Source organism: Cygnus olor, chromosome 2 (genome assembly GCF_009769625.2).
Source record: "Cygnus olor isolate bCygOlo1 chromosome 2, bCygOlo1.pri.v2, whole genome shotgun sequence".
NCBI classification, from domain to species: domain Eukaryota; kingdom Metazoa; phylum Chordata; class Aves; order Anseriformes; family Anatidae; genus Cygnus; species Cygnus olor.
Genome location: NC_049170.1, coordinates 58,686,712 through 58,708,222, shown reverse-complemented (window position 1 = coordinate 58,708,222; position 21,511 = coordinate 58,686,712). Strand labels below are relative to the sequence as shown.

General features: G+C 42.1%; 1 protein-coding gene across 2 annotated transcripts in view; it reads right to left on the bottom strand.

Moving 5' to 3' along the window:
• Positions 1-21,511, bottom strand: part of EGFR (epidermal growth factor receptor) — a 163,663-nt gene that overhangs the window by 7,655 nt on the left and 134,497 nt on the right. The window contains exons 16-27 of one of the 2 annotated variants that reach the window (XM_040547924.1): positions 19,163-19,198; positions 17,573-17,714; positions 15,702-15,824; positions 14,871-14,969; positions 10,428-10,613; positions 6,845-7,000; positions 5,932-6,007; positions 4,544-4,690; positions 2,511-2,608; positions 1,382-1,549; positions 1,239-1,286; positions 985-1,087 (exon numbers count right to left, since the gene is read on the bottom strand). In XM_040547924.1, the coding sequence (XP_040403858.1) occupies positions 985-1,087; positions 1,239-1,286; positions 1,382-1,549; positions 2,511-2,608; positions 4,544-4,690; positions 5,932-6,007; positions 6,845-7,000; positions 10,428-10,613; positions 14,871-14,969; positions 15,702-15,824; positions 17,573-17,714; positions 19,163-19,198 (1,382 nt within the window). Of the gene's footprint in view, positions 1-984; positions 1,091-1,238; positions 1,287-1,381; positions 1,550-2,510; positions 2,609-4,543; positions 4,691-5,931; positions 6,008-6,844; positions 7,001-10,427; positions 10,614-14,870; positions 14,970-15,701; positions 15,825-17,572; positions 17,715-19,162; positions 19,199-21,511 lie in introns of both variants that reach the window. The other variant, XM_040547923.1, reaches the window with a different exon arrangement.

Sequence of the window (21,511 nt, the reverse complement as noted above, 5' to 3'; positions counted from 1 at the left end):
GTTTGCATCACTCGAGGTGCAGTTTTAACCAAGCTGCACCATGCTTTCCACACACAGCACCTCACCAAACTTCCCAGCTTTGCATCAGGTGGGGAAGAGAGCCAAACGCAGCGACTGCCACGCTGTGGCACAAAGTGCACCACCTTGGAGTACACCTTCAGGAGTTCAGTGTTCAAAGCAGCAGAAGGATGACTTTGACCACAAGACTGCTAAATAGCTACTGCTGATTTTAGTGTTGTGTGGGTGGCTATGTCCCAGATACTGTTCTGAAATTTCAATCAGGAAGTTTGGCTGCCAGAAGCCATTTCCCTTGAAAAATGCTTAGAGACAAGGCAAATACCTTGAAAATACAGGACAGGCAGCAAGAGAGACTCCACATCTCACTTACATGCCATCCCTTGCATGGTCTATCAGTCTTTTCAGCTGTTGTTTTTGGGGGAAGGGATAGAAGGTTGATTTTTTTTTTTTATCAAAAGCATCATGACTGCTTAACTCAGCACCAACTCCTTCCACACTTTCTGGCTCACTCTACAACTACCACGCTGTAAGTAAAAGGGAAACTATGAGCTTCCTTCTGTGTATCAACATCTGACAGCAGTGACACTACCAGAAAACTGTTTATATTGCAGAAAGGGTTTACGGGTTGAAAAACATTTTTATAGGCTATTTTCTGAAGTAGTAGAAAGCTTTAAACATATATGCACACACCCAAACTCCCCAACGTGATGGCACACATGGCAAACATGAGGAACCTGGCTTGTGAAGGAACTGAAATGAGAGGTGGCCAGAAAAGTATAAGAAAGGATATGCACTTCCATTTTCACTCCTGTTTACTGAGCAAAAAAAGGCAGGAAGCATTTGGACTGCTTCCTTTCTCTAAAAAAGGAAGGGAAATGACTATATTCAGGCAAGAATCTTAAGGGATATAACCAAATGACTTGTGAATGAATGGCTCTGGGATGGACACACAGGAGAGGTACTCACCCGGAGCAGGCAGAAAGCCGTCATCTATGCTGTCCTCCAAGAAGTTGCCTGTTGGGTCTGAGCTGTACCTCTGGACAAAGCTGTCTTCCCTCACTGGGTGCCCCTGCTAGGTTGGAAGTGCAGAAAATCAGTATTAAAGAGACTGTTTTGAAGAAGCTGATTCACACAAATGATGTATAAATGGAGGGATGGGAGTTGCAATAAAAAAATGATCTCACAGTGCTACTCCTTTTTTTACAAGTCACCCCACTTACCCCGTTTCTGTCGATGCAGGTTGTAGCAGAGTTATTGCTAGTAGCGCTCTTTTAAAAAGAGAAAGAGAGAAAATATAGGCATCATGAGAAACACTTCACTCTCAAATTGCTTTTTCTGTTCTCAGAGAGGAAATGCTTCCTACCAATGAACTCAAAAGAGGAGTCCGGGATGTAGAGGGACTGTTGAAGAAGCCCTGGTGTGGGACGAGATACTCATCTGCGTCCACAATGTCTTCCATGTCCTCCTCCTCCATCAGAGTGCGATAAAACTTGGAATCCGTAGGGCTGGGTAAGTGCATCCTTTCATCTCCCTATGAGACAAATCAGTGTGAGAAAGGACTCGCAGGCTCCCTTTGAGCCCTCGTTATCCTGTTCTCTAAGAGACGAAGAAATTCAGTAAGAAGCCCAAGATGCAATATTTTGATCTGTTTATTTAACCAAATTTACCTAGAGTTTGGGGGAATTTGGGCCTGCAACATCTATACTGCTGTAAAAAATCTGCATTTTTAAGAGGTTCAAACTCTCTTCTCCTCTTATGACTGCAGTATGTTACTGGGCATAGACTGGGACCAGTACTAAGAAAATATTGACTGGTCTCGAAATTCTGTGTGGGGTTTTAGCTAAGCTTGTTAAGACCTGGAAGGCAACAGTAGAACTTGGCCTTAAATTATCAGCATGTGTTAAATGCTAATTGCAATACATTTTCTCAACTCATGCTGTTAGTGAGCATGAGCTCTCACTGCAGAGAGCATCACGAACAGCTCAGCTCTGTTTCCTTTTATCATCAGAGCCAGAGAGGATGTTCAAAATCTATTCTGCAACTGCTCTCATTTTCCTAAATGGCTTCCCTTCCCACATCATGTTTCAGCAAACACTTAACAGGAAATAATCCTTCACCAGCAGGGAGATAAACAGTCCAACAGATTCAGCTCTCTTATTCTATGAAATATAAAGCTCTGTCATTTCAGTCAGCTTTTGCTCCCTCGCATCTATGCCATTTACGGTGTACCTTTTAGTTTCAAGTAAATGCCAATATAACAAAAGCTTTTGCTGCAGCACCCAGAAGGGGTACAGGTGGGAGAAATCATTTTGCCCCAGCAGGAAGCACACCACTAGAACATGGGCCCATGGGGTCTGGCTTCTTTTAAGTGGAAAAAAAACATTTGTGGAGAACCTGTCCAAGCCAGGAATATGATCTCCTATGCATTATAAATCATTTTGGGCCTCATATTAAATGCCCATCAGACATGTTGCTACTGTTGGGTTTCCTACCTGTATAACAAGATAGCGTGGAGGGTCACGGGCCATTTTGGAGAACTCCGCGATCAGCTCACGGAACTTGGGACGGCTGTCTGCATCGATCATCCAGCCTGGCGGGACAGCAGGGAGAGCAACGCACAGTTAAAGTTGCTTTGGCAATCAAACACAGAACTTGAAATAAAGCATACATGCATGGTGCCAAGAAAGCAGCTACCTGTGAGGGATCACCATAAAAAGTTCATTCGCCAGCCACTAGCTGGTGTGAATTTCAGCATTTAAGATGCACACCTGGCAGTTTTGGAAGAATGATGGAGGTAGTAAAATGCCAATGCCGGCAAAGCTTCAGGCTGAGCTTGTCCCCTCTCTTGCTGGCCTGCCCCTGCTAGGGCAGGCAGGTCCTGCAACATGACAGTAAGGAAACAGTCCTCAGGACAGCTAATGGGGGGCCAGCCTGGATCGGTCCAAACTAGGCTGCTCTGAAAAAGCTCTTGAAGGAGGAGAAGCAAAGTAGCTTCAGCAGGCGCCTGTCAAACTGTGGTTTGACTGCCTATTCCTTAATGCACTGCTTCAGGAAATCCTGGAGGTCTAAAGCAGAAGCAATGCTTGCAATTTTCTGCCCTTTGTACCATATTTCTTCTAAAATTCAAAACATCTACATTGTGGGTGTTTTGAAAGATTAACCATACCTAAGCTGTATTTAACTAGTAAGTGGACTGTAACAAAAACAAATCCTACAGCTTAGTGTGGATCAATGCTAGAAGAGATTTCTAATACTTATGCTGGTAGCTTTACATGTGAGATGAATTAGGAAACCCACACTTTCTGATATCAACTAACAGATGAACTGATGTAGAGACTCTTGCGTTCAAAACTTAAAAATATGAAAGGTGAAGTTTAGTTTGTCTGGGAGAACTCATAAGAAATAGCCTACCCAAGTTAATGGAGGAATGAAATCATAATATGACATCTGAAATGTGCATCAAACAAAATCTCATCAGTGGCAGTCACTTTTTGCCGTGCTGGATATATGATCCCCTGCTAACTTCTTCCAGTGCAGTTCTTACCAGCTAAAGAAATCCTTCTCACTTTCAGACACAATAGACCTTTTGGAAGTGTGCTGCAGTCGCAGAAGTAGCATCTAGTATTTCTGAATTTATCTATTAATTGCATATGTTTGAATATTGTTTATTAAAAAAAAATTGTTGTGTAAATAACTTTGGATGGAGCTGCCCTGCTTCACAAAAGCTCAGCCTCCCAAGGAGGTGCTGTAGTTCAGTGCTTTCAAAGACCTACGGCAGGAACGCTGCAAACTGGGGGGCTGAGGTGTCAGCATTGCTGAGGAGGGGTTTCCAGGACAGTGCTTTTGGATCTGGGCACTGCTGATGGACACAGATAGATCCAGTTCCTGCTCACCTCAGTGAGCGCAGGGATAGGGCTCTTCTTGTGCAGTGCCTGTCCCAACACAGCAATGCGCAGGTGCTCCAGGAGTCCCCAAAAGTAGTAGCGTGGTAGCGTGGCTCCTATTTCAGCAATAGGTACTGTTTGCTCCAATGAGAAGGTCTTAAATGCCACCTAGTGGGCTGCCTCTCAGCATCCTCACAAACACTAGTGAGCAGGGATAAAGCCTAGCCCTGGCTTTGGGGATATGTAGAAAGCTAGGTAATAATCTGACATTCTAGCAGCTGACATAGATGAAAAAGGGGATTGGGATTCAGAAGCCCTTTGCTGTGCCCTATCTGGTCAAAAAGTGCTTCAGAGACACCCTACCTCTTGTGCTATTTTACTGCAACAGTTGTGTGCTGAAAAGAAGCAATTGAAAAAATGGGGAAGAAATCAGATGAGGAACTCAGGATCTTGAAGTGCATCTGCCAGTGCTGTGGTGTCTATGCTCATGGCACCCATCTTGTAAAAGGAACACACAATCTTTTTCACATAACCATACTTCCATGCCGTTGCCAAGAATTCAGCGTATAGAAATATGATATAATGAAAGCAACAGTGACACTTTGAGCTTAGAGGAGTACCCACAAACTGTCTGAACTCACATTTGACCATGATCATGTACACATCGATGGTACAGATAGGGGGCTGGGGCAAACGCTCGCCCTTCTCCAAGACAGAGGAGATTTCACTAGCAGGGATCCCATCGTAGGGCTTGGACCCAAATGTCATCAGCTCCCAAACTGTCACACCTGCAGGGGGAAAGAAGAAGACAATGACAGAGGTTTGGTGGGAGTCAGGATGCCTGGCTGGGCGCAAAGAGGCAGCAGGAGTGTGTCTGCCTGTGAGAGCCAGATCCCCATCCAGAAAAAGCATTTTCTGCCATGATTTTAAAGAGAGACAAATTAATAAAACAGGTTGAAATCATGCTTTTTTTTTTTTTTAATCTCAACTAGTATCTTAGTGTTGAACGTCCCACAGACTTCCCAGACCCACAGAAAGGAAATACAGGTTATCAACTCCTGACTCAAGTTTAGGAGGTGGTTTTAAAAATGGAAGTTGTCTTTTTGTTTAAAATTATCTCTTTGGAGACGAGCAAGAGCAGTTGTTGAAAGATGTGTAAACCAGCTGCCTCAGTGTCATTTGCTGACATACCACATACTCTGTGATGTAGCTGTTGTGATTGTCTGGTAGCTTAGGATACAAAACAAGATTTTGGAAGCCAAGATACATAAATGGATTAAGGGGAGCAGAGGCCTTTTTCTAACAGGACACAGGGTTTGACCATCTGCACTAAACATTTTCCAGGAGTATAAGAGAACACAGAGTGGAAATTTTGCAGCAAGTTTCTCTGAAAAGTTTCCTTTTGGCTCCTCTTTCTTTAAAGTTGGCTTATGAACTATACCAAGTATAAAATGAATTCTCTACAGAGGGTATTGCTTTGATTCCCTTTTTCTATTGTCCTCTCGATACCAGGACATCCTACCACCTGCCCTGTGCTGAACCACAGGTAGGTAAGGACTCCAAAACATTTCAGGCCACCACATTGGCCACCACCACAAAATAAGTTTCTGCTATCACCTGAAATAGCGATGGCAGAAAACGGTGGAGTTACACCAATTGACACTAACTGATGGCATGGCCAATAGTTTTTAAGTCTGCCCATTCATTATTCTGCTTTACTGTCCGTCCAGTTCTATTCCACATGAAGATGCTGAAGAAAAGCCTCAGCAGAAGGTGACCACATGGAGTGCAGTCTCCTACCTGCAGCTTCGGTCAGGGAAGGGCTCATCATGTGAAAGCATATTCTGTAAGACATCTTACACCTCACCACCACTCAGTTTTGTGGGAATTTTACTTTGTTGAATAGGTGATTTTGGCCCATGATTTAGGTTTAGACTCTCAATCTTAAGATAACAAAAAGAATAAAGGACGCTGCATAGTCACTGCAATTGTTCCAGAACATCCACAATAATTATGTTTTTAGACTCACCATAACTCCAGACATCACTTTGATGAGTGTAAATCCGGTGTAAAATTGACTCCAAGGCCATCCATTTAATAGGAACCTAGAAAAATTCACAAATAAGCCGTAAGACAGATCAAAATTTTATCAGCAATATTTACCACCAGGTGGTGTTTAAGCCAATAGTTTGGTTGAAGAAAGGAAAAGAAAAAACAAAAAACCACAACCAGCTGAGAGGCAAAGCAGGCAACTTCTGAGTCCTTATTATTATTCTAATTTATTATGCTGAACCTGGAAACTTGCGGAGTTTTAAGTTAATTAGAAATCTTTACAATATTTTTAACAGTCCAATTTATATTTTTTTATCCTTCTCTTATTGTAAGAAATCTAGTCTCAGGCTGTATGATGAGGACTGATCTGTGCTCATATGGTTTCCATTTATGGTCTCTGCAATATTTGCAAGCAGCTTCTCTTTAATTTCTCAGCAGGATACATTCCCTCCATCAGCACGTAGTACAACATTGAAGGCATGTTGAACCAAGTCTGACAGGTCTTTCTTCTGCTATAAATACACAGTATTCCCTTTCTCTTCATAAACTGTACAGTGTTATTGGTGTTGGCTACATGATGAATTCAGACAGGCTTTTTTTTCAATGTTTTTTTAAATAACCTTGGTTTTTCCCAGACATTCTGGGTGGGAATTTCAAAAGCATTTGTTGCTCTGCTACCTCTGCTCCCACTGCAGTCACACTGGCCTGACACTGCTCTCTGGCTGTGCACAGCAGACTCCCACAGTCTTCAAAGGCAGCAAGCTGAGATTGCAGCTGAGCCCTTTGAAAAGCCCACTCTCTTTTTTTCCTGTTTTTAACAGAAAGTCTCATGCACAAGCACAAACACCAACGAACACGCAGCAATTTATCCATCCTCTGGTGCGTTTTACCTTGCCTCCCTCTGCGTGATACTCCTTCTCATCGGCACCAAGCAGCTTTGCCAGCCCAAAGTCTGTGATCTTCACATGCTGAGGAGTCTTAACAAGGACGTTTCTGGCAGCAAGGTCACGATGCACCAGGCGACGTTCCTCCAAATAGTTCATTCCCTGCAATACAACAGACCAGAGGTTGGCATCCAGCATACACACTTTGGGCTTTGATGCACAAACAAGTTGCTAAACTTCAGCTGCTCGGTGGTAACTGTATGCACAGCACCATTTACACACGTTAACCTATCCCTCGTTCAGAAAAAGGTTTGCTGTTTTGAATTACGTGATTCTGATTGTTAGGGTGAGGGCATGCACTTGCAGTTAGATGGAGAAGGTGGTGGCTGTGGTACTACCCTCTAATAACCTTTTTGTGGGTCCATATTCCAGTGGAGTCATAGAGAAAAAAGGGATGGCAGCGGGTATAGCAGGGGTTCTTCTAGAATTTAGTTCAAGACATAAAATCAGGATAGTGCTGCCAAATGAGTGGACAAACCCATTTTTCAGCTGCACTTGTTCAACCTTGGTGACCTCAGGATAGCATAGTACATACAGTAACTCTCATCTGCCCTGTGCACACAGGCCAGCCTCATCGGGAGCACTTAGGTGCGAATGGCCTGGGAGGAGTTCAAGTAAAAATAAATTAATCCTTCAAAGTTACCAGTTCTGTGCCTCATTACCATGTGCTCTGCCTTCTCACTGCTAACAATTAGGCATACGCTGTAAAGGCAATAAAAGGAAAAGGGTAAAAAAAATAAAATAAAATTCTTTTTATGGCTGAGCTCAGAGTTGCATCTATTTTCAAGTCCTCTTTGAAAAGGCAAGTTCTTCCAGTTTCACTGCCTCCCATGATTAGACTGCATTCACCATAGCATACGTGCTGTTTTGGTACAACTTCTCTTGAGGAAGAATTGACTTTTCTCTGGAGTGACTGCAGATCTCTCAGAAAGATAAAATGGCTAATTGTGCTGTTTTGACTTTTAAGGCATGAATCTAACATCTGCCTCTCTGACCACAGAGATTATTCTCTGTTCCCTCAACTCCAATCTCTTGGTGTATGGAATCAAAAAGTTCACAATTTCTAAGTTTCCTGCAAGATCCTTTCTAAAAACCACAATTACTCCCAGTCGATATATTTCTGCTGGCAGTAGCTTATGTGCTTGTATTTTTATGAAGAAAGAATTAATAAAAAAGTGCTTCTCGCCTACAAAATTAACACCAAAATGGTCACTGCGATGTGATGACAGAGCACTGGAGGGAGTAATTCCTTTCCAGCCTCCACCCTCTTCCTAAGCCCACTGTTAACCTGGACCACCAGCGAATCCTCCACTGCATTTTCTCAGCAGAACTTCACCCCTGCACTAAGAGCTGCTCATGTTGCCAAAACAAACCACCCAAACAAACTGGCACAATGCCACCAAGAGTATGCATTTAATTATACAAATATATCTTTAATGAGCAGAGCTCTTGAAACAAAAAAACTTGAGCTGCCGACATGAAACAGACTATCTTAAAAAAAATCACATAATCTCGCCCCAGTAGAGCAAAAAATTTCCTGCTAAACATGTACTGCTGCAGAGACTTATTAGGACTCAAAGCTGCTGAAAAGCAGAATATCAGTTTTGCACTCAGCTATTTAAGATAGCCAAAAGACTCGCGCACATGCATAACCATACACCGGAGATGTTGAACTGCTCATGCAGAAAGTGCAGCAGATCTATAATTGTGTGCAGGCCTGGGATTCAAGCTATTTTCATCATTAAGGGTGAGACTAATGCGTTCAGTTACTTCACATTGTTTTTACACATGGTGTGTATATACTCTGTCATAACATTTTGTCTGAATGACATGGCTGTGTACCTCAGTAAAAGATAATGTTTGTAAAAAATACAAAGAGAAATTATTTCAAAGCTGTGAAAACAGAAACAAAAAGCTTCACAGTGGACTTGTCTCCTGCTGGGTAATTTCCAGACACAAATATACTTGCTACAATTTTTCTCCTTCCCAAAAAAGTACATTTTAAAGAGTCAGAGAAAGTCAAAATATCAGGCTTGACTTTATCAGATTAGTAACACCAGACTCATTGGTGGGAAAAAGCCATACACAAGATTTACGAGTGCTTTGAGGAGAACTTCAGTACAGAGCGACACAAAGGAGCGTGCTGAAGGTCAAGCAGCACTGGAGAGGGTGGAGGTTGCTATGGGTGAACGTTGAACTGACGTGAAAAAAATCAAACAGAAGCTAACAATTGTGAATGGCAACACTTTGGGCAAGCGCACAACAAATATGATGCCCTGAGGATTGATTTGGGGATTGATTTTGCCACCTTAAAAAGCAATGAGGAGGAGGAGGAAAAGGAGGAGAATGTGGCCTCTAGCTCATCCTCCAAAGTGAGTGAGACCTAGACAGAGCGGTAATTGATTTTAAACAGGAGAGCAAAATAGTCAGAATAACAGCAGTTCACATCCCGGGTGGATGCATAAATTAAAATTCATTTGCTGAGGAATGTGCTGTAAAAAGTACACACACCGAGATGAAAAATGTGCTCTGTGTACTTTTGGTGGATATGTTTCTGAGGTCCTCAGCATGTTTCCTGAAAGCAAACCACAGCCAGGAGAGCCTGAGATGTATACAAGGTCTCAAGGGACCGATAAGGCTGTAAGTGTGTGGTTAACTTCAGGACCGGAGTTACTGAAATAAGCAGCATTAAAGCACTTGGGCTTTGCAAACAGTGCTCACGTACAACAAATGTCATACAAACTGCAGCTATTGTTTTTGCCCCATTCTTCCAAACCTAACCATCTTCCAAACGCAGCATCTTGCCGATAAGGGCTAGAGGCTGTACTTCTGTCTCCTTTTCTACACCTCTCTTTGGCTCTGTTGCTGAGTTTAGCACAAGCAGGCAGCCAGTGCTGGGTATGATAATGATGCTTTTATTTGGCAGCGTGGTCCTTGCAATCAGATTACATGCACCAACTCAGTGCATATAAATTGCAGAGCAGACTTGGCGTGCCTGAATGTCTTTTGGTCACACACAGCCTACACTATGGCTGAGCTGGTATTTATTAATCAGCAGTTTCGATCCCCAGACCACAGAGATTACAGCCTGAAAAATCAGAGTCATTCTCAGTGTCATATTTAACATCAGTGTTTGCCCTGTGGCACAGGCCAAAGGAATCCAGTAACTGAAGCAGCATTTTGGTTTCAGAATTGCCAAATTCTATTCCCTTCTCTGCCGCAGCTTCATTGCATCACTGTCATTTCATTACTGGGTGTTTGGTTTGGATGTAAATGCACTGGTGACAATATAACACTGCCTGGGAACAATTTGAAGAGATGATGAGGTTTGCACAGCAGCTTGAAGATGGTAGATTGCTGAAAACAAAGCAAGAGCTTACTGTTGTGCATAACGTTTCTAGGAACTATGGGGCGTGGTGGAATATGGAGACTTACACGGACAGGTAAGGAAAAAAACATGACGCGTTGCCAGATCACTGGGCTGCAGTCTGAGTCCTAGCTGCCCCTGGAGGTGTGCTGGTCAGCTTACCTTGGCAATTTGCACACACCAGTTGAGAAGGTACTGGGAGCCGATGTTGTCTTTGTGCTCTCGGATGTAATCGAGGAGGCAGCCGTAAGGCATAAGCTGAGTGATCAGCTGCACGGTGGAAGTCAGGCAGATTCCCAGCAGGCGGCACACATGAGGATTGTCAACACTAGCCATCACATAAGCTTCCTGAGAAGAAAGAATGGAAGAAAGTGATGTGATACACTCCCTTCTGTGTGACAGAAATATTTAGAGGCAGTATAAAACAAGTTTGTAGTTCAAGAGCTTGCTAAAATACTACATGCAAACTACGTGCTGCCTATCAGATACAAAAGTATTGTTTCTGACTCTGTGGACCAAGTTTTTTCCATGCAGTGCAAGGTCTAGATTTTGAACACTTGGAGTATCGCTGAGATGCAGAAGTAGAGATGGTCTCCTGCTACCAGTACACCAAGCAAACACTGGCCATAAGTCCTGGGGACAAAGCTCACAGACCTAATAAGAATTAAAAAATTGATACCAGCTGGAACCTGATGGAAGGTCAGGGAACTGGCGTTTAGTCTGGAGAAGAGGAGGCTCAGGGGAGCTGGGGGTCGGCCTCTTCTTGCAGATAACTAGGGATAGGACTAGAGGGAATAGTCTTAAGTTGTGCCAGGGGAGGTTCAGGTTGGAAATTAGGAGACATTTTTTCTTAGAAAGAGTGGTTATGTGTTGGAACAGGTTGCCCAGGGAGGTGGTGGAGTCACTGTCCCTAGAGGTGTTAAAGGAACGGTTGGACGTGGTGCTTAGAGACGTGGTTTAGTGGGTGATATTGGTGGTAGGGTGATGGTTGGACCAGGTGATCTTGGAGGTCTTTTCCAACCCTAATGATTCTATGATTCTGTGATTTTGAACATCTAACTGCAAGGGCAACAAAACCTGTGAATGTGTCATATGGCTTTTTCCCTCCACAAATATTTTCACAAATCTGACTGGAAACCAGCAGTTTTGAGACTTCTGCACTTCTGTCGAGGTTAGTACTAACCCAGAAAGTCAAAAGTTGTCAGCTAGGATGGGACTGACAGCTTCACTTTTTAAGAAACAAGACCTTTTTGTCCATGTTGTTCTTCAGTCCATGTCAAACCAAACAAGTTAATAATCAGTTCACCTCTTTAGAAACCCGAATACATCTTACTTTAAGCAACACTGGTGAAAATATTGTCCCCAATTGGAAAAATTATTTTAGACCCATATAGCAATGTAAATGATATCAAGAAGGTATTTATAAATTTCATAAAAAAGAGCAATAAAGCCTTTGGTCTACTGGAATTCTGAGTTTGAGTTTCATAAATATGAAAAACTCTACTTTCAAGCCTGGGTTCATCCCATGTAGCTTTAGGTACTTGTGAAAGGTACTCAAGGTAGCTCCTCTTTCTTTGCTCTTTCTGCAGTTAAGAGAAGAGAGATCTCTTCAGAGGCTGGTGCAGTGTAATGGGGTCATGTTAAAGCCCCACACTTCATGGGTTCTGCATGCAAAAATTAATTATAGATTTAAATTTGATATTTATATTTGTATTGACACCCTCTGTCAAGTGCCAGCTCAAAGAATGAATTCCAATGGGGAGGGGGGAATAGAGCTGATTTTTTTTTTTTTTTTACTACTTTGTGTCAGATTTATATTATTTCAGTTTTAGGCACTTTAAAGCCCTTTGATTGAAAACTGACACAATGGGAAATAAATGGGAAATTTTCCACGCAGTGAACTTTTAGTTCAGCATCATAACTCAGCATCTGGATTGACACCAACTAATCATCCCTTGGCAATTGAGCGTTAGATTAGCAGCCCCCTAAAGCCTAAAATAACAGTCAAGGTACTGTTGTGGCAGGGAAAGAAGCAAATCTACACTTTCTAAGAGCTTAAGAAATGAAATACCATAACGCTAAACTCATCATCTAACAAGCTCTCCACAGATGTCACATAGCTGTAAAGCTGGTAAGAACTATTATTAAACAAAGATATTACAGCAATGACGTTCAAGAAATAAACAACCCCAATTCTTAAGCAATATGTTCTGGCCCTGGAATTGTTACTTGACGTGCCAGCCTAAGCAAAACATGATGTAATGCAGTTTCTTCTGAGGTGCTAATACTGCATTTGGTTTCTTTGTTTCAGAGCCCGTGGGATGAGAGTGGCCTCCAGGCAGCCAGATTAAAGAAGATCTCCAGCAGAACTGGATAAGGGATCCCCAACCTCCTGCAGAATATGAGGTTACTGAAAAACAATCCTTTGTCAAGGAGAGCACTGATTCTGTAGGGTAGCTCAAGGGAAGATAAAAGAAGAATACAATGTGCTCTTCACCTACGTAGATATTTACAGCTGCATTTTTTAGAGAATCTTGTGAATCTGCTGTGCGATGTTCAGATGGAAGCAGAGACCAAAACACGCTAATCTCACTAGGCTTCAAAACCCAGCAGTTGTACCGATGAAGGGTGTCTGTTCTTTGCATTGTTTCCTTTTGGGATTCAGACCCATATTGTATTAATTTCAGCAGGGGTAAAAAAATATAAATAAAAAAAAAAAATCTGCAGACTCAGAGCTGTTCTTCTCCCTGCCCATCTGCTGTGCAGCCCATACAGGGCTGACCTGGAGGCTAAGAATGGGGAAACTGAAGGCGCAGGGTGGGTGCTTTTGGAGAGCTTCCAGGTGCTGACGCTGCCTATTGCTTTTGGTATCTCAAAGTGAAACAGGCCACCGCCTCCTCGCAGGGAGCAGAAGGGAGCTATTGTCTGTCCAGTGTCCCTCTTAGTAGCCTAAGACATTAAAGTGGGCCTTTGTTTCAACTGTTTATCTTGGAAATCTCTGCGGTACGCTCTGACCTGCTCCAAGTATGCTCGGTATTCAACAACAATCTTCTGAATTAGCCCTACCCTAATAAAGTCAGCAAGAGCTCGCCTGGATTATACGAACTAAAGCTGCTGTGCTTGTTCAATGCCTAGCATGTTTCTGTAAGAGGAATCACCTTTAATTGGACATTATTATCTCTGAGGTTTCAGTGACCTTAAAAAGCTGGATGTGTAGCAAAAGGACAGGAGCTTTTGGAGTCATCCCTCTGACTTCTTTCACCTGTATTTTTTTTTTTTTTCTCCTAAAATACAGAATGAATTCTACCAACCAAATCATCTAAAAAAATGAACCGGACTGAAAAAATCAAGAGCTTTTTGTTAAGCATCCTAATTCAATGGAAAAGAAAAGATAAAGTGGGGATGCTATACAGAAAATTCTTTGAAAAGACAAAGTGCTTTGATATCACTGTAGAGCACACAGTCCATGCATCTACTGTCCTGTCATCTGGGTATCTTGCTCTGCTGAAGGCAGGATGCAGTACCGTAGGGTTATTAATTAGCCCCTCCTCCAGTATACTGGGATTTAATGCAGTTCAGTGCAAAGCATTCTTTGTGAAGACTGTGCTATGCTCCTTATCACTGTGAAGAGTGAAATGGAAGGGTGTGCTGGGGCAGTGACCAGGCAGACCATGCGGGTTTGCGACCCAAGGAAGGGTGACACTCGTCTTTGGGCGAAGGGTGTTTGTAAACATGCGCCACCTCATTAACTAAAATCAGGATTGATATTGCTTCATGTGTCAGACCACCTATTCTGCTGCAATACACAATCTATTAAAGCAGAATAACACGTTGGAGTAATGCTGTTTATTCAGGGTGATCAGAAATTCCCAGTGTGTTTCATTATCATCAATAGCACAGGTAGTGGTTTGTTCACAGCCAGTCATACTGACACTTCCCGCTCTATGCTTGTTAACATCTTCCCTAGCTTGAACCACTTGAGATAAGCCTTTATATCTGAGGTGTCATTTGCTGTTCAAAGCTGGATTTTTATTTATTTATTTTAAAAATAATTGTCCTGCTAAAGTGGTTAACTTCCTAACGAAAACGAAAAAAATTCCACACATTTTCCCATGGCAGAAGGATTCCTGTGTTTGATTAACGGTGCCATCATTTTCAAGTGGATTTATATTTAATTTAATACTATGTAACTGAACAACTAACTTATGACAATCTGCAATGTCAGACATGTTTTTACTGTTTTTATTTGTACTGTCATAATGACAATGAATGCCAAAATTTAAGGCCAGAGACACCAGAATAAAGAAAACGGGCTTAGCTGTAAACGTGTCGTTTGTATAGTTCTGCCCTTCCCTTGTGTGCCAGTTCCTATCCCATGAGTTTAACATCAGTGATCAACTGCAAGCAAGGCCTTCATGGAAGACACAAAAGCATTTGCCAAGCAACTGAATTATGGATGCAAATCAGCATAGTAGTTCTATACGAAGAATTCAGTTTGGGATGTTAAATATTTCTTGCCACCCAAAGTCCTGAAATCCTTTTAGTTGTTATAGAGGAAAATCCACAGACCACTGTCACCTTGGCAAAACAAACATGAAAACTTACATCAAGTATTTCCTTGTTGGCTTTTGGTGATGTAGCCTCTCTCAACTCTTTAATAGCAACAGGAATTTTAACCTTTTCCCCTTCTGGGATCCAAAGTCCCTACCAAAAAGAAGCACAAAGAATTACTCAGTCTCATATCTAACAGGTTAATTTTCACAATTACATATACATTTTACATCTTCTGAGTAGACTTAAATATTTGGAGCAATGGCAAACAACAAAAATTTGGCAAGCAATATGTAAAAATCATTGTGTCCTGTGGGTGTTAAGAGAATCCTGTCAATGGAATGGTATTTTGCTTTTTGTCACCTCTACCATACTTTTTTGAAAAAAGACATATTCATTACCTGTATAAATAGTGCAAGACATGCATAAAGAGCAACTTACGTGGATAGAAATCTAATTAATTAGCACATCATGGCAACTGCATATGCAAAATCTTGCCACTTCCAATTTATAAATCATGGGTGAAATGAATTGGAATTTTCTCTCATGCAACAAGATGGCACCTATCCTGTACAAATAATCCAGCCTAAACATACGCAGTGACAGGTAGGTTTATGTCTGACTGGTTCAGCGCTCTACATCTGTAGTGTCAGGAGGTCATTTAGCTGGGAGGTGAACCATATGAAGCTGTGAGGAAGCTCTGCTGCAGCACCTAGTGATGTAGGTGCCTGTTTTCAGAGGTCAATGTGATTTGTACCCCAAAGGTCTCAGCCACAGATGGAAGTCTGCTTCAGAAATAGACCTTTCAGATCCCAGTTCATGCTTTTTTGGGTGGCTTTTGCATGGAACAAGACAAAGAGGGAAAGAGAAGCGTCGTGATCTTACCTTATAAACAGTGCCAAAAGCTCCGGAGCCTAAAACTTTGACCTTTTTAAATTCTGTTTCCTTTAAAATTCTCAGATGGGCCTGGTTTGGTGCCTCCCCGCTGGGTGTCAGTGGTTCAACAAGCTGGTACATACAGAAAAACAAGGCTTTAGAAGGACATACAGGCTGGGAGGACAGCAAGCAGCAAACTTTGTGGGGGGAAATAAATCCTTCATTTAAAATGATGAACCTTTTATTCCACATGAAGTTTAGGTGAGGATAGCTTCACTCTGACTTATAGCAATAAATATCTGGAGCTACTCCAAATTTCAGAGGTAAAATCAATCAAAATCAAGCTCCATGGAACCAATTCTGCCCCATGAAATTGCACAGAATGGCAACTGCCATTTTGAAGGAAAATGAAGGAATACTAGTGTTCAAATGAAGACTTAGACATCAAAGACTTAAAACACATGGCATGAAGAACAGTGCAATTACCACAGATCTTAAATAAGATTATTTTTTTTAAACTTGCAAATAAATTATAAAAATGTTTTAAATAATGTGCAAGAATCACCTGTAACCTTTCAGGTTTAATCTTGTTTAATTAGATGAAATTCCCATGGTACTGGAGGTGGCTCTCCCAGACCACAGCACCAGGTTTACAAACAGCAACTTAAACTATGAGCACAATTCTTTCATCAATGCAAAAGTCAACGTTGAATTGACTGTTGATGTTTTTAAAATTCGATCTAAGCCTTACTGAAAACAGAAGTAATGCCCTCCAAACAGAGATATTTAACACTTTTTTTTTTTATGTGTAAGTCAGCTTTTTCCCTTTAGTGATTTCCTTTTTCCTTTCCATTGAATAAAACCATATTTAGACAGATACAATCTGTTTTTAGTGGACCAGTGACCTTTCTGTTGTGATAAAATATCCTAATTTTGTGGAGTCCAGAGGCTAAAATACAAGGTAAGCACAAACTGAACTCCATTATTAAAACTGTAGAATAGAGCGGTAAGTAAAATATTGTAAGGCAGTGTACTGGAAAGCAGGACAGCTGTAAGGATTTTAGCAGTTTACTCTGCAAAGCCAGGAAGCACAGAAGGAAGCTGCAATTGGGCTTTTAGCAGAATACCAAATACAATTTGCTACTTATTTACTAAGATTGGACTGGAAAGAAAAGGGGGCTAATCATGAAAGAACATCTTTAAATTGAGGATAATGAATTTTGCAATTTCATATGTGAGGAACCCAGAGGGTAATGTTGTAACGCACATGAAACCTACACCGTGCAAAAAACAAAGCAGTGTAGAAACCTCACTCATGCCCAACAGGGCAAACCACTCACTTTGATGGCTTTGTTTTTCATGTGTTAAAAACAAAAAAAAAGACCAGACACAAACACTTCCTCCATCCGTTTCCCTGCTCTCCTTTCTCATTTTTCTCATGAGGATCAGACTTATATCTGATCAAGGGGGTAAAATTTTCAACTGTGCCCAAGTTGCTACTAGGCTTGTCTGGAGGGAGAAAGGTTTCAATGCTAAGGGTCTACGTGGCAAGGTAGCATGGATCAGCAAACACATTACACCTCACCCTAAGGCTTAGTCTGTTCCCCAGTCTCAATGATTGTCACTGGGATTTAGGCATCTAAATCCCCTAAAGCTTTGGAAAATTATATCCACAGGGATCAGACTTGAGATTAAGTGAGAAGGTGTTAGGTGCACACTGCCTGTTTTCCAACGAGCGCGGCAGACGCTGTGTTAGTCAAGCCAGGAGCTTATTCAGTTACAAAGCAGATCCATGGTGCTTTAATCCTCTCATTTGAGGAGGTCGGGACCCATTGCCCCAAATAAAGCAGCCAGCTCCGAGATGCGACCGTGGCACTCACCTCCCTCTCCTGCAGCAGCCTGCGCAGGGTCCGCTTCCTCACGATGTGGCGCCGCCGCAAGTACAGGCCGATGCCCAAACCAACCACAACCAAGCAGAGGAGCCCTCCGACAACGCCGGCTGCGATGGATGGGATTTTGGAGCTGCAGCACAATATGAGATGCGGAAGAGAAAAAAAATGCTTAGGTGTATGATTAAAAAACAAGAAAACACCACCAAACCTAGAGGGGCTGCGTGTAGCTTTGGGTTTTGACCAAACATATGGTCTGCACATCTCCTTAAACCTATTTGAAATTTCAGGTCTCTTCAGTCTCAGTATTTTTAAGTTCCTCACCCCAGTGGTTGTGTTTATTGTTCTTCTTCTTCAAGGAAAACTGAAAAATCAAAACAACTGAGCTGATATGAGACCATCCGGACTTTTACTGTGATTGGCAGTGGAGCTTTCTCCTCCACTCCTCTCGCCACCTCCTCCTCCATCTGCACATCATTTCTGCACAGCCTTCTGCATTTACCATTTCTGTGACATTTGCTTTGCTGGGTTTGTACTTTTGTTCTAGATTTGCAAGGCCCCCCCTTAATAAATCAAGGCACTTTTGTTTCTCTTTGAAAATTATGGAGAAAAGGCTCTCCATACAGATGAGGTATTGACAACTTTGTACACATGGAGAGAAGGTGATATTAAGAAGGCATACACAGCTGTGATACTGGCAGTGAAGCTGACAGCTCACCATTATGAGAGGACATCATATGTGGTTCACGATGTTCTTGAAATCACTGGCCCTTCTCCCCCAGTACAAAATGTCTGAGGCTGGGTAACATGTAAACTGACTGTGTTGCGTGTACTGATTGCTGCCTGTTTATTAGTCTGGTTGGTTTCAAACTTAAGTTGAAAAGAAAAACCTGTTTTCCAAGGTTGTCTTTTGGTCTGTACTTGGATATCCATCACAGCCCTTTATAAGTTGCCCCAGGGATTACTATTAAATAGAGTCACTTTTTAACAGTACTTCTAGGCTGAATTTGTCTTTCCCTAGCATGTCTTAATGGCCAGAAACTAAATCCCTCTTAGTCAGAGAAGCATGTTGACTTGTTGCATGTTCTTGAGCAAGTCATGAGGCCAAACAATGCAAAGTGAGATCTCATGTGAAGAATGAATGTTCATCTGTGCATTGAGAGGTTGGAGATATAGAGATTGCAGGGCTAGAAAAGCCCCTAGGGGCCTACAATTAATTCCCTGTAACGCAGGTAACCATATCAATCCTAAACATATCTCTTTCCGCCTCTAGGCCATTATTCTTTCTTTTTCCAGCTCCTCCTTTTGTTCTCCAGTAACAGAACCCAGGTCTCACCTTGACCTTCCTTTTGACAAGCTAAGCAGAACAAGGTTTTGGAGTCTCGTACCAGTAGGAAATTTATCAATTATTTAGTCATTTTTATAGATCTGAGCCTGCCCTAATCTGTCACTTCTCCCTACAGATCTGAAGCAGGACTTTACAGAATGTTAGTCCCAGTGTTGGAGTGTCCAGCAAAAAAATGTAAACATGCACGCATTCTTTCCAGCTCTGTTGTTAATTGTATCAGATGAAATACTCACCCATTTGGACAGCCTTCAAGACCTGGTCCTTTGCACCTGTAAAAACAAATGAACGTTACAAATATATTAGCTCTGGCATACCTACTCCTATAACTCCAACTAAGAAGAGTGCTACTGATGAAAACTTTGTGTTTCAGAGCAGTTCAAGGTATTTATAATAATCATGCACTCTATTAAATATCAGTCAACTGCCTTGCTCCAGAAGCTTTTACACAGAGGCATAGTTATGCTATGAACTCATTATAAAGAGTATTTTAAAACAGCATTCTATGATGTGTTAGAATGGAGAGAGGACACAGAAAGAATTCAAATGGACCTGGAGTCTCTGCTTCTTTTTGTTTTAATATATCTGTGCTTCTACATGTGCTGTCCTATCCATGCAGCTCAGTCAAACTGAGGCTGCACAAAATATCTGGCCACAGAGGCAGCTGTGGGGTGGCCAGTGTGCAATCAGCCAGTGCACTGGCTCTGCGTGGACATTTGTGTTAGCACAGAAGCTCAGGGCTGGCTGTGGAGGAAGACAGGAGCAGCCTCTTCCCTGTCCAAGGGCAGAAAGCTATATGGAAACACACTGCTGCAGATCCTCCTGCATAATCCATGTTTCCCGAGAAGCAAAGGATTACAATTTCCAGACTTCCTATTGCAAAGGAAAACATCAGTAGCAGATACATGGTCCCAACAGAAAACAGCATTTCACAATCCTTGCTTTGGCTAAAGTATTTTCTCATGTGTCTGTTGTATTTTTCTTTCAGAATCGATGATCTTATGCCATTGGCAACGTAAACAGGTATGACAGTTACCCAGAGCGCCAGAAACACTACTAGCACGTCATTCTCCCTCCATTTGAGCTTAAAATGCTCCAAATTAATTTTGGCAGCCTGATGCAAAAAAACAACACAGATGAAAATGCAGTGACTGCATTCACTTGATGGTCCAGTGGGCATGAGAGGCACCGTGCATTCCCTAAGTGTTGCTGGGCTACGAGATGTATGGTCTTCACGGGAATTGTGGTCTTTGTGGTGCCTACCAAGGAAGGAGAGCATTACAGAGGGGATTACATCACCACAGAAAAACAGAGCACAGCAAAGAGAAAAGTCCAGTTTGTGGTATCCGCTCCCTGCGCTGACTCGAAGAAGGTGCATCATCCCAAAGCAACGCCAGAGGAGGTCAAGCAGCGGGTAAGGAGTGAACCCACGCCAGGAAAAGTGCTCTGAGTTCCCCCTTGCTAAGAGGAGGAAACAGAAAAATTTCAAGATGGCAGGTGGGGCTGAAGATTTTATCTCACAGCTTGATCATAGGTCTGGAGGAGGAAGAGGGGAAGCAACCGCTCATTTTATTGTGTTTTTGTTTATATGTTTGGTTTCATTACTCTGATCTTCCCCCATGTATTTGCCTTGTTTCAGGGCCAACACAGTGCTCCAAGGCCCAGCATCTGGAAGGTCTTGTGAGTTCACTGGGCTCCCATGCAAGAATGTGCATCCTGGTGTCCTGGACATGCTGGAAGTACTGTGCACACTGGTTCCCGGATTCTGGGCACCCAGCTCTGTTAGCATTCCCTGTCTATCTACAGTTTGTTTTGTTTGCTCTGTTGTGTAACTAAGCACAGTGAGGCTGCACATGCAGAGCAGAACTACCAGCTTCCCTATGGTCACAGGAAACATATCTCACTTTGCACAAGGCTCCTTTCTTTGGGCACTTAAAAGAAAACTGATCTAGGACCCAAGACCTCATCCTATTACACTATATCAATCACCTGCGTAGGAATTTTTTTATGTTAATGCAACAAACCATATACGACTTCTCCTGATAATGGACATGAAATTAAAAATATTCACGTTATTCCAGAATGTGACTGGGTTCCCTCAAATTAACCCTTTCTAAAATTCTGTTTTTCTATAATGCTTTATGATTGCAAAACCTCCATGAACTTCATAACAGAAAAAAGTTATCTGAGGGGATACTATCCACAGTCTGAAGAATGACTGACCAGTTATTTTCCTAGGCCAGAAAGTGGAAGGAGGAGAGGTGTAGATTTTCATCTGTACCCTTTCTTTTTGTAAAATTATTTCCCACACAAATCCATCAGTACCAAGTCTAGTGAGATAAAGTTAAAAGGTATTCGGGAAGAAAATGATGGATCAGCTTGTGCTTTTCAAATCCCATGTGATTTTCTGATTCATTTCACAAGTCAAAGAAGAAACAAAACCTATGACAAATATCCATCCAAGACTAAATATAGCCATCTTTTTTAATGTGGAATTTTATGATGACACCCAACATAAGTAACCCAGGTTTTATGGAATCTAAACAATCACTTTTTCCATCCTTGAATCATTTTTCTTCTGCTTA